This window comes from Mesoplodon mirus (genome assembly GCF_964341445.2).
Source record: "Mesoplodon mirus genome assembly, chromosome: 4".
Taxonomy (NCBI): domain Eukaryota; kingdom Metazoa; phylum Chordata; class Mammalia; order Artiodactyla; family Ziphiidae; genus Mesoplodon; species Mesoplodon mirus.
The window spans coordinates 25,742,442-25,755,017 of record NC_138979.1 but is presented as its reverse complement, the minus strand read 5'-3'; the positions used below and the strand labels follow the sequence as shown (position 1 = coordinate 25,755,017).

Genomic DNA, 12,576 nt, shown 5'->3' with positions numbered 1-12,576 from the left:
CCATAATAACATCCCCTCTTTCATTGCTGATTTTGTAATTTGAGTCTCCCTCCCCGCCCCCCCCACCCCGCCGGCCCCTTGGTCAGTTTAACTAAAGACTTGTCAATTTTGTTGATCTTTTCAAAGAACCAACTTCTGTTTTGTTGATATTCTGCATTGTTTTTCTATTCTCTAGTTCATTAATTTCCTCTTAATCTTTATTATCTTTCCTTCTGCTTTCTTTAGGTTTAGTTTGCTTTTTTATTTCCAATGTCTTATAATGAAAGTTTATTAGGTTATTGATTTGAGCTCTTTCTTCTTTTTTTAATGTAAATGTTTACAGCTATAAATCTCTAAGTATGGCATGAGTTACAGCTTATAAGTTTGGTATGTTATCTCTTCAATTTCATTCATCTCAAACTATAATTATTTATTTTTGCATTCCAACCTCGTAAAGTACATGTTCAACAACGATGTGTTAAGAAATAAACAAAGGCATGACTCCTCTCCCCAAAAGGAGTAAAATTCTCTAACATCCCCCCTTTCTTCCACAACGCCTTACCTCTCCCCCTCCCCTGCCCTCAGCTCTAGAGAACCAGTTGCACGAGATGCAGCACCCTGACCTCCCATGTTTTAGCCAAGGGTTCTCAAACTGGAGCTTCCATCAGCATCGCCTGGAGGGCTTGTGAAATCGAAGGCTGCTGAGTCCCACCCCCAGAGCTGAGTCAGGGGTCTTGGTGGGGCCTGGGAATCTGAGTTTCTAAAAAGTGCCCAGACGATGCTGATGCAGCTGGTCTGGGGACCACACTTGAGAACTGACACCACTTCTCCCTCTGAACAAAGCGCCCTTCTCTCCGCACCTCTGGCCTCTCTATCTCACCTTCCACCCCTCCCTGCTCATCCTAGATAATGCCTACTTGTTCCTTTCCTGACTGAAGTGCAGTGGTCAGGTTTGCAGGAGGCCTTGCCCAGCCTCAGCCCCATCCGTGCTGGGTGAGCCCCTCATCTGTGCCTCCACCAGGCCTTACTGTGCTGTGGTCCCCACCTGGTTGCCTGCCGTGCAGCAGAAGTAGACTAGTAGTACCGTGCACCCATCCCACCCAGACAAGCGGTCTAAGTTAATCACAGGATTCCCATTTCCCGTAGGACGTCTGACCCAACTCCAGTGAATGACACATGAGGGAGAGGCTGCTGAGAGCGTTCACAGTTTTGACACACCCCTCACCCCCGATGTTGCCTAGACGTGAGCTGGGAAGTGCCGTGGCCATCGGACCACCTGCCTAATGTGGGCTCTGAGGATGGGACGCACCAGGTGAGTCACTGGTCACGTGGGGCCTGCAGCCCTGACAGCCAGGCTTCCTGTGGTGTGAGGGTGATGTTTCTTTACGGTTTAAGCCAGGTGCAGACAAACGCCTGCAAACTCGGAGTGTAAACTCCCCAGATGCAGAAACTACAGGATGTTTTCTCAACACCCATCAGAGCACATGGGATACAGGGCAGTCTTCTAGACACTCTTTTAAAACATCATAAATGACAACAGTGCTGGATTATGCTGACATATCCTTACTGTCAAGCCCCAACTTCGGCAGACGACCACATTACACACCTGTTCATAATAAGCAGCTTCCTTTTATTATAACTACATTTTATTATCACATCTCCCTAGAAAACCTGATCAACCACATGGTTCCCAAGTCTTATCAGAAGCACTTTCACGAACCATATCTGGGGTGAATGTATTTCCTTGGCAGATGGATAACCTCCTGGGTTATGTGTTGATGACTGTCCCCTCTTGGAGATCCCCTCATTTCTGCTGACCTACAGCCCTACCCCAACCCCGCAGTGGAGCTGCATGATGCGTGGCTCAGGGTTCTCCAGAGCCAAGCTGCTCAGGGCTAAAACTCAGCACAGCCATTTATTAGCTTGTGTGAGAAATAGCTTCCCTGACTGTCAGTTTTGTCACCTGTAAATTGGGATAATAATACAGTTCATTCATCGGTGGGTTATGAAAATTAAATGAATGAAAGTAAAAGCACTTAGCGTTGGGCCCGGCACAGAGTAAGTGCTCCATAAGTGGAGTCTATTTGTGGTATTTTAACCCCCTCATTGTACCTAACTGTGCGACCCCACAGGGGCCATGGGGGGCCAGGGGAGTGAAGGGAGGACTGGAACGCAGAGGAAGACCTGATCCCCACAAATGTAAAAGCCAAGCTTGGGGAACTTCTTACTTACTGTCCCAGGAGTAAGTAAGTAAGCCAAGCTTGGGGACCCCAGTATGTCTCCCAGTCGTGATGAATGGCCGCCTGCATACCTGTCTTGCGGGGTGGGTAGTGGAAAGCAGCTGTGGATCACTCTCAAGTCAGTCTGGAGGGAGAAGAACCCCAAGGGCAGACTGAGTAAAAAGAGGAGAGCAGGGCGAGTCCTGGGTCCTGCAGGAAGGAGGAAAGTGCAGCTCAGGAAGGCGGTGCAGGGAAGGCCTGAGCATCCCTCAGCAGCCCGGGCAGGTAGATGCAGCCTCTCCCACCGCGTTGCACAGAGACGGATGGACATGGCAGTCAGCAGGTCATGGTCATGGGCTGGGGAGGGTGGGGAAACAATTCAAAACAACAGGACAGGATGACTGCGATAGTGGTGGAACAGGTCACGCTACAGGAACTTGGAAGCAAGACAGCCCGTCAGGAAAGCATCACGGAGGAGGCAGGGCTGCAGTGAGCCTGCTGGGCATCACTGGCTTGGCTCTATTCCCAGCACCTGGCACAGTGTGAGGCCCAAAAAAGATGCTCACGTCACTTGCTTGTTGAGTGCATAAGGGACGAATGAATGGAAGGAATTACTAATGTGAATTATAAAGTGTGGACATAAAATTTTTTAAAGAAAATCTAATTCTATCTCCTTATGACCAGTCTATAGAGGAAGTGCAACTTACTGGGAACCATATTTTCTAGTGAATAAACATCAGCTGCAGTTGTCTTAGCAGCAACTGAGGGCAGAGATCAGAAGCAGCAGGTGTGATAACACAGGAGAGCATTGTGTGCATCAAAGAGCACAGTCAACAGTGAAAAGGCACCTATAGGATGGGGAGGAATATTTGTAAACCATGTATATCAGAATATATAAAGAATGCCTACAGCTCAACAACATAAATAACCCAATTAAAAAATTAACAAAGGACTTAAATAGGTATTTCTCTAAAAAAGATATGCAAATGGTCAACAGGCACATGAAAAGATATTCAGCATCACCAGTTATTTTAACCCCCTCATTGTACCTAACTGTGCGACCTCACAGGGGCCATGGGGGGCCAGGGGAGTGAAGGGAGGACTGGAACGCAGAGGAAGATCTGATCCCCACAAATGTAAAAGCCAAGCTTGGGGAACTTCTTACTTACTGTCCCAGGAGTAAGTAAGTAAGCCAAGCTTGGGGACCCCAGTATGTCTCCCAGTCGTGATGAATGGCCGCCTGCATACCTGTCTTGCGGGGTGGGTAGTGGAAAGCAGCTGTGGATCACTCTCAAGTCAGTCTGGAGGGAGCAGAACCCCAAGGGCAGACTGAGTAAAAAGTTATCAGAGAAATGCAAATTAAAACCACAGTGAGGTACCACCTCACACCAATTAGGATGGCTACTATCAAAAAACAAAAAATAAATGTTGGCAAAGATGTGGAGAAATTGGAACGCTTGTGCATTGTTGGTGGGAATGTAAAGTGGTGCAAGGACTTTGGACAAGAGTATTCTGGTTCCTCAAAAATTCAAACAGAACTACCATACATACGATCCAGCAATTTTTATCCTAAGAAAATGCAAACACTAACTCGATAAGATATGTGCACCCCTATTCACTGCTGTATTATTTACAATAGGCATGACATGGAAACAACCTAAGTGTCCATGGAGGGATGAATGGATAAAGAAGATGTGATATATACACACAATGGAATATTTATTACTCAGCCTTAAAAACCAAAGAGATTCTGTCACAGGCTACAATGTAAATTAACCTTGAGGACATGATGCTCAGTAAAATAAGTCACAAAAGACAAATACTGTACAATTCCACTTATATGAGGTTCCTAGAATCAAAGTCGTAGAGACAAAAAATGGAATAGTGGCTGCCAGGGGTGGGGAAGGGGAGAAATGGGAAGGTGAACAGGTGCAGAGTTTCCTGTGTTATAAGATGAAAAAATTCTGGAGCTCTGTTGTACCAAAATGTGCATGTAGTTAATACTGCTGAACTGCACACTTAAAATTTACCACCTTAACCATTTCTATGTTTTTAGCCACAATTAAAGCTTTAAAAATTATTTTTTTTAAATGTCACTTTTTAAATTATTTATTTATTTATTTATGGCTGCGCTGGGTCTTCGATGCTGCACGTGGGTTTTCTCTAGTGTGGCAAGTGGGGGCTACTGTTCATTGCGGTGCGCGGCCTTCTCATTGCAGTGGCTTCTCTTGTTGCAGAGCACAGGCGCTAGGCGCGTGGGCTCCAGTAGTTGTGGCATGCAGGCTCAGTAGTTGTGGCTCACGGGCTCTAGAGCACAGGCTTAGTAGTTGTGGCACACGGGCTTAGTTGCTCCGTGGCATGTGGTATCTTCCTGGACCAGGGCTCGAACCCATGTCCCCTGCATTGGCAGGTGGATTCTTAACCACTGCACCACCAGGGAAGTCTGGAGCACGGGCTTTAGGCACGCGGGCTTCAGTAGCTGTGGTTCGCAGGCTCTAGAGCGCAGGCTCAGTAGTTGTGGCGCACGGGCTTAGTTGCTCCGCGGCATGTGGGATCTTCCCAGACCAGGGCTTGATCCCGTGTCCCCTGCATTGGCAGGCAGATTCTCAACCACTGCGCCACGAGGGAGGCCCTAAAAATTATTTTTTAAAGAAGTAACAAAGATGGAGGAGGCCCCGGAGATGGGGGAGGTTGTCACCCACAGCTGGTACCAACCACAGGCTGTCATCGGGGGGGACACCTTTACAGTGGGAGGTGGGGGTCAGGGGGAGGTGGTAGCCTCAATGGCCTCTGGAGACCCCGAGAAGCACAGGGGGAGGAGAGAGCCACCCCAGAGATAAAGAACACGGGGTGCCTGGTGGCCCACGGGGCTGCAGCTGCATGAAGGAGCGCTGGTCCTCAGTGGGAAGCTCAGAGGCATCCACCCCCGACCCCCTCCCATGACCCCCAACCAGAGAGAAGATGGGGGACGGCTGACATGTACTTATCAACTTTAAAGCAAAAAGACATCTGCTAGCAGGGAAGAGAGGCAGGAAAACGCTGTACGTTAGTCAACCCACTGACCTCAGGCTTTGTTTCTGGCCCTGTGCCTGGACCCCACTTGTGACCAGATGCCCCCACCCCTGTACCATCCCCCTGGGAGAGGGGCCGCCCTGGAAACCTGAGACCCTCCCTCTGTCAAGTTCCCTTGGGGATGAGCCTTCCCCTAAATCCCAGCCCTGCCACATAAGTGGTCTCCTAGCACCCCCTTCCCATCACCCTCCCTCCCTTTCTCCCGTCAACAGCCCCGTCTGGTGCTCCCCTGCCCCAGCACCCCCTCCCCTCGCCCTCTCCCTAATGCAGCTAGGTCATCAGCGAGTCATGGGGGGCCTGCTCAGGACCCTTAGATTGCTCCTAATTCCAGAAAAACATCCACACTCCTTTGCAAGCCAGGCAAACCGAGCCTCCAGGATAGAGTCCCAGCCCTTTTCCAGTCTCACCCCACACCCTCCCATCACCACCCTCACACACACACCGTTGTCTCCAATTACGCTGAGCTTCACGTAGCTGACATAGGGTCGGGTGGTACAGGGCCTGTGCCTTTGGGGGTGCTGTGCCCCACTCAGCCCCCCACTCTCCATCCTCCCCACCGAGACCGAGTCTTAGTGCCTTCAGGAAGCCTTCAGGCGTGCAGCCTGCCCACCCATGCCCTCCTGTAAGCCACCTCTGTACACACAGCTGCACCTGATTTCACACCTCTTCCGTCCTTCCACGAGCATCTTTAGGACAGGACCGCAGCCGCCGACCTCCTGTTCCAGCACAGCGCCTGACACACAGGTATCAAGTAAATAAACTCTCCAGAAGCCTGTTCTACTTGCCAGACAACTTCTACTGCAGTTGGGTCTGCCCCCGCCAGAGTACACCCCGCTACCGGCCCCTTACAGGCCTGCCCAGCCCTGACACTGACCTGGGCCACACCTTGGCCTTGCCCACTCTGGCCGTGCCAGGTGCCAGGGCATCAGTTAAATTGGAGTCTGTTGTAGCAGAACCCAGGCTGCAGTCCCCAGAAGACAGAGACCAGGGCGCTGGTGCTGCAGGGCAGACAGCAGCGTCCAGGCCCCTCCTGCCTCTTGCCCGTGCTTCAGTTCAAGGTCACGGAGATACCTGTGTCACTCCTTCTGCTGACCGGATGCTGGCAAGCCAAGCTCACGAAGGACTAAGTGAAAACCGTCATCTGCAAAACTAGAGTCTCACTGACACCACCTACAGGATCTTCTACCGGACAAGTGCAAGATCACCGCGAGAAGGAATGACAGGTGCTTGAGAACATTTTTGCCACTTTTCTGCACCCCTGCCTGACCTGATTGAGCCATCCTGGGCACCAGATGTGCACCTGCTGACTCCCAGCCCGACACCCCTGTGTACCTTGGCCGGGCCCTGACACTCTCACGTCTGAGGGCTGGCCCTGCCCTGCCCAGGCCCAGCCTTCGGGAATCAAGAAGCCCCAGCTGAACACTTCAAGTGGTTCAGCGTCAGCCTCCCCTTGGGAGCGGGATACATGGTGAGGAGCCTCAGGAACCACCCAGCTCATGAGTCCAACGCCTGTCTGTCCCTTAGCCCTGTGACCTGGGGCACGTCACTTATCCTCTCAAAGCCTCAGTTTTCAATTACACATCAATTTTTTTTAAGCCTCAGCTTTCTCTCATATAAAATGGCGATGTTTTTGCCTACTCCCCTGTGGTGGCTGTAATGACAGTGAAATCCTGCTGGGCATTACTGGCACGGTGCCAGGCAAGTGTACGACGACAGCACACACTATGACCATGATGGGATTGTTAGCATCATTCTATTTCTGCTGGTCCTGTTTGGGTCCCAGCCTCCAGTTCTACTGTCTGTCATGTTCCAAAGCCCCACCTGGGACTCCGGCTCCAGCATCTGGATCCCGCATGAGTCCCCTGCATGGAGTCCCAGCCCCTTGGCCCTGGCGCCCCCCTTCTCTACGCCTGTCCAGCAGTGGGTGTTCCAGACCAGCTCCCCTGGCCAACTGTTAAATATTCAGCAATTCCGCCAGGCGGAAACCCCTGGGAGCTGAAATCAGCGTGGGGTGAGTATTTACACCAGGGAAAGCAGAAAATCAGATGAGGTTTCCATTTTTTGTTTTTCTTTCCTTTTTTCTCCAGAGAGCCAATTTACCAGCATCCTGCTTAGTCATCCAGAGCCCAGAATCCTGCTCTTATTTATTATTATTTTTTTTTTGGTGGTACGCGGGCCTCTCACTGTTGTGGCCTCCCTCGTTGCGGAGCTCAGGCTCCGGACGCGCAAGCTCAGCGGCCATGGCTCACGGGCCCAGCCGCTCCGCGGCATGTGGGATCCTCCCGGACCGGGGCACGAACCCACGTCCCCTGCATCGGTAGGCGGACTCTCAACCACTGCGCCACCAGGGAAGCCCCAGAATCCTGCTCTTTGAGCCCAAACCGCAGCTCTCAGCCAAGGCCCCACCGGCCCTCCTAGAGAGCCTGGCCTTGCGACGTACAGGGCCTGCCGGGCTCCCGTTCCACATGCAGAGCGGAGCACTCATCGGCCCCACCCACCTGTCCAGAGTCTAGAACCCGACCCCTGTGCAGACCCTGACCCTGACCGCTCCTCCCCCAGCCGGGGGGCCCCTCCACACAGCAGCCCCGCTCTAACACAGAGTGTTTTCCAAACGCCACAGAGAACACCTACACCACAAGCAGATTGAACGTGCTCGGTATCCACCAGGCACCCTTCAGTGCTGCTTGGGCCAGGAATCTTGCTCCAGGTATGTCATGAAGGGGGGCCCAGGGCCCTCGCTGCAGACATGTCCTTCTCGGCCACAGCTGCAGCTCTGAAATAAGCCCTTCTCCCCAAATACCCCAGTAAATAAATATTCTTGAAATGATGATGGATAGCCTCCCAATACCCCATCCATGCCCGCGGGGCACCTGTGTGCAGATGTAGCCGCCGGGAGCGGCTGCTGAAGCCACAGTGGAGCTGGTGTTTTGAGGACCGCTCTCAGCGGGCTAAACTCAGCTTTCAGGAAAGTCAGGGGTCCCGAGTGACTTGTCCCCCAAGGTCCCAGAAGGCCAAGGATTTGTGTGTACAAAGCAAAAACAAATTGAAGAGCTAAAATGACCTAGAAATCATGGCAAAGTGTACCCCTCCATCTGACAGTAAAGAGTGAAAAAACAAAATAGGGGCAAAAACCCACAAGGACAAAGAAACCAGCACCTAAGAATGACAGACCTGCTCCAGAGGATGCTGCAAGGACCAAAGACACAATACATGCAAAGTGCCTGGCACAGGTGGTGCTTAATAAATGCTTTGTGGTGACCACCCATCTTTAACGTGCTGTCCGAATTAAAGTTCAGTGAGCTTGATATTACCAGTCACCTTGATTCTAAGGGAAAATGGAAATCATTTTTATATGTAGAAACACTTATTTAGAAATTGGGGCTGAGAATTTTGTTACTCTTGAAGAGATTTTTCAACAAGTTCTATTTCTGTGTTTTAATTATGAACACCCCAAATACTGTTTGTCAGTAAACTTGAGGTTGGCATACGTGGTTTTAAGATCTGTTAAAATGTGATAAAAATTAAAGAGGGAAGGTTTACTTTCCTACAGGGACAAGACAGTCAAAGCTCAGTTAGGAGAGGCAAAAGGAAAGTGAAAGAGAACAAGTGAAAGCAAAAGAGAAAAGTGGGAAGAGGTTACCGAAGCAGCAGACAGCAAGGGAGAAGGAAAGAAAGATCTTCCTAAACACGCTTAATGAGAAACGCCCGAATCCAACTTTGGCCCTCACTCAGCAGCCCCTACTAACCGCTCATCCAATTCTCTACCACCCAACCCCTCCCCTTGCCTCCCTCCCACCCCACAGTGCTGATGACCAGGGCAGGAGGGTTATACCAAAAAAATCAAAACTCACTTGTACTACTACAGTCGGCAGCCACTCCTGGCCGCAGTGACTACCCAGAATCCCAGCTGGTGTTAAAATCAGCCTAATTTCCTTCAAACGTTGTTATTAGCAGTGTAATATAGTGCCCAGAGGCTTCTCCACTAAAGGACACATCTAGACACTTCTAGAATGCAGCTTTCGCTAAGGGAGAAACAGAAGCACAATTTGAGAAGATTTTAAGGAAGTTGACCTCCCAGCCAGGGCACTGATTATCTAGATCTCTCAAAGTACTTTCCATACAATTCTAGGTTTAAAAAATCAAATTCCGGAATTCCGTGGCAGTCCAGTGGATAGGACTCCTTGCTCTCACTGCCAGGGCCCCAGGTTCCATCCCTGGTCGGGGAACTAGGATCCTGCAAGCCACGCAGCGCAGCAAAAAAAAAAAAAAAAAAAAAAAAAAATCAAATTCCACAGACTCAACAAAAGGATGAACTTGGATATAGGTTCCCGGGCCCGGGGACTCAGATCAGTCTACCATCCTGATTGTGGACACCCGGAGGCAAAGACATTTGTCAGAGCCCGAAAGGTGCTATAGTACAGAGATGATGGGTGGTAGCGGTGCTATCCAGTCCCTGAGAACCCACAGCAGACATGACTCATCCATCCCAGTCACAAAACCAGCTCAGCGCTCCAGGCAGCCCTACAAGTTGATTACAGATAAACCTATCTGATAGGAAGGACATAAGCATTTTTAACATAAAACAAGCAAAACAAAAAGAAACAAAACAAAAAAGAACCACCTGCGTTAAAACCTCAGCTTTGTGACTTCCTAGCTGTGCGAACTCAGTTTCACCTCTAAGTTAATCGATAATGACGACTGTCCTGCAGCTCTCACAGGGCTCGTGGCCAGCGCCTGGCCCACAGCAAAGCAGCTCAGTGGCTCTCATCACGGTCCCAGGGGCTGCCTCTCCTTTTCTCTCTCCATCCCATCTTCCCAACACCCCAGAGGCCAATGAACTGGTTAGACTTCTTGGCTGAGGATAACTGAAGAACACCAGCCGCTCACCTTGCTTAGAGCCCAGATCCCTAAGGCACCCTTTCATCTTCTGCCAACCTCTTGCTTCCAAGTCAGAAGCCCTTGAGCACAGATGCTGAATACGAGAGTCACGTTTTCAACTTTACAAATAGACACAACCTAGGGTCAATAACGATATGAATTACATTTGCTAAGTAACAAACACTGATTCACTTTAGGATGTGACTTGCCCTGAATTCTTGGTTCTTATTGATAAGGCCATATTATAAGACTGCAACCTTTACCTCTGTGAGGTGTTATATTAAAAATTCAGTTCAGGACTTCCCTGGCGGCGCAGTGGCTAAGAATCCGCCTGCCAATGCAGGGGACACGGGTTCGAGCCCTGGTCCGGGAAAATCCCACATGCCGCGGAGCACCTGAGCCCATGCACCACAACTACTGAGCCTGCGCTCTAGAGCCCACGAGTCACAACTACTGAAGCCTGTGCACCTAGAGCCCGTGCTCCGCAACAAGAGAAGCCACCGCAGTGAGAAGACCATGTACCACAACGAAGAGTAGACCCCGCTTACCACAACTAGGGAAAGCCCACACACAGCAACGAAGACCCAACGCAGCCAAAAAAAAATTAAATAAATAAATTTATTTAAAAAATAACAAAGCTACAGAGAACCTACTGTATAGCACAGGGAACTCTACTCAATGTTCTGTGGTGACTAAATTGGAAGGAAATCCAAAAAAAGGGGATATATGTATATGTATAGCTGATTCACTTTTGCTGTACAGTAGAAACTAACACAACATTGTAAAGCACCTATACTCCAATAAAAAATTTTTTTAATTAAAAAAATAAAAATAAAGCTACACGGTTTGGTTAGAGTATACCACACGTATAGAATTTGAGATCAGAATGATAAAATGCGTTAAAGTTCCTATGATGGGCCTCTACTTCTGCTGGGATAGCAGTGTCGCTCTGGATTCAACACACTGAGCTTATTCATTAGTGTTGAGAATAAAACTGTCAGCAGGATGTATTTTGAGAGAAATATATGAAATAAAACAATGACAATGTCAAAATAGCCACGAACCCCAGAAACTGTGCGTCCATTAGTTTAGAATATGTTTTTCTTCTAAAGATACATTCCTTAAACTATACAAAAAACATACTCGGAAGTGATGCTATGCTATTGAACCTTGTACATGAACAAAAATATTAAAATGTGTTTAAAAGGCTTCCATGGTGAACCAACCAAACACAGCACACACTGGCAGGGTCAAAGTCCTGTGCCTGCCTGGGGTGGAATGCCAAGTAAAAACAGAGATGCTTATTAAATGCCTTTGATCCTGTGGCAGGTGGCTGTTTTGCAAAATCAACTAAAATCGCTTTGCTAGGACTGCAGTTCCTCTTAAGCTAAATTAACCCATAAGACTTCTCACTTTCATTCGCACTACATTTTTTTTATCTGTGTAAAAATACTTTATAGATTATTTTTTTCTTTGCAGGCTTTGGAAGTGTTTTCACTGCTCATTTGCCCTAGAATTACTCCATAGGCGGGAAAGTTTGCTTCCCCAAAGAATGGCCTTTTGCCCTCGAATCCATTTTATTCTCGGGTTGCCCAAACGGTAAAGAAGGTTCAGTTAAGAACCGAGGTCGCATGTCTCACACAGTGCGACAAGGGCACATGCTCCTTCTGCATTGGATTCCTGGGTGTATCCGTTGCATGCGAACGACCCTGCTCACGACCTTCCCACAGGGCGCCTGGAAGACGGTCCAGCTCCCACCCCGGGCCCGTGCCAGGGCTGCCCTACGAGTGGTCCCGCGTGGGCATTTCCTAGGTTCTCCTCGGAACCCGGCAATGACCACGCACAGTCCCGCATCCTCCCCAGGGTGCGCAGCGCTCCGGTGGGTCTCCGGTTCTGAAGTCACAAGGATGACCCGGCCGGCAGGGGACCAGGAGCCGGACGCAGAAACCGCGTCTGAGCTGCATGGGACCCCCGGACCTGCTCCTTTAAAGACACGGCCCTCCGACCCGAGCCCAGCCAGACGCCCCTGACGACCCCTCGGAGCGGGTTCGTCCCCGCTTGGGGCGAATGTAAGCAGATGCAGCTCTCGGTCCGCGAAGGCGGCCCCGCGCTCCCGGCAACCCGCACGTACCCAAGTCGCCCAGGAAGCTGCCGTCTGCAGCACGGGTCTCCATGCCACCGGCTCCCCGCGTCCCGGCTCTGCGGCCCCGCCACTAGCACCGCCCGCTGGGCGGGGCCAATCGCCGTCGCCGCGCGTCCAGGAGAGGCGGCCGCGCGTGCCGGGAGTTGTAGTTTCAGGCCCGGCCGGCGCGGCTCCCCCAGCTCAGGGCCCGCGCCAAGCCGCAGACACCTGCGTCCGACTCCACGCTCGCTGCTGGTGTTTGCTAGGCAAACGTGTTCATGTGCAAAATATTTGTTCTTGTGCAAA

General features: G+C 50.3%; 1 protein-coding gene across 3 annotated transcripts in view; it reads right to left on the bottom strand.

Moving 5' to 3' along the window:
• Positions 1–12,358, bottom strand: part of ASB13 (ankyrin repeat and SOCS box containing 13) — a 28,469-nt gene extending 16,111 nt beyond the window's left edge. Inside the window, exons 1-2 of one of the 3 annotated variants that reach the window (XM_082618171.1) lie at positions 12,280–12,358; positions 2,291–2,408 (exon numbers count right to left, since the gene is read on the bottom strand). Coding sequence is in view for 1 of the 3 variants with exons in the window: in XM_082618170.1 (XP_082474296.1) it covers positions 12,280–12,322 (43 nt within the window). In the remaining 2 variants the exon portion in view is untranslated. Of the gene's footprint in view, positions 1–2,290; positions 2,409–2,905; positions 2,981–12,279 lie in introns of those variants that run through there. The other 2 variants (XM_082618172.1, XM_082618170.1) reach the window with 2 other exon arrangements.
• Positions 12,359–12,576: the final 218 nt, after the last annotated feature.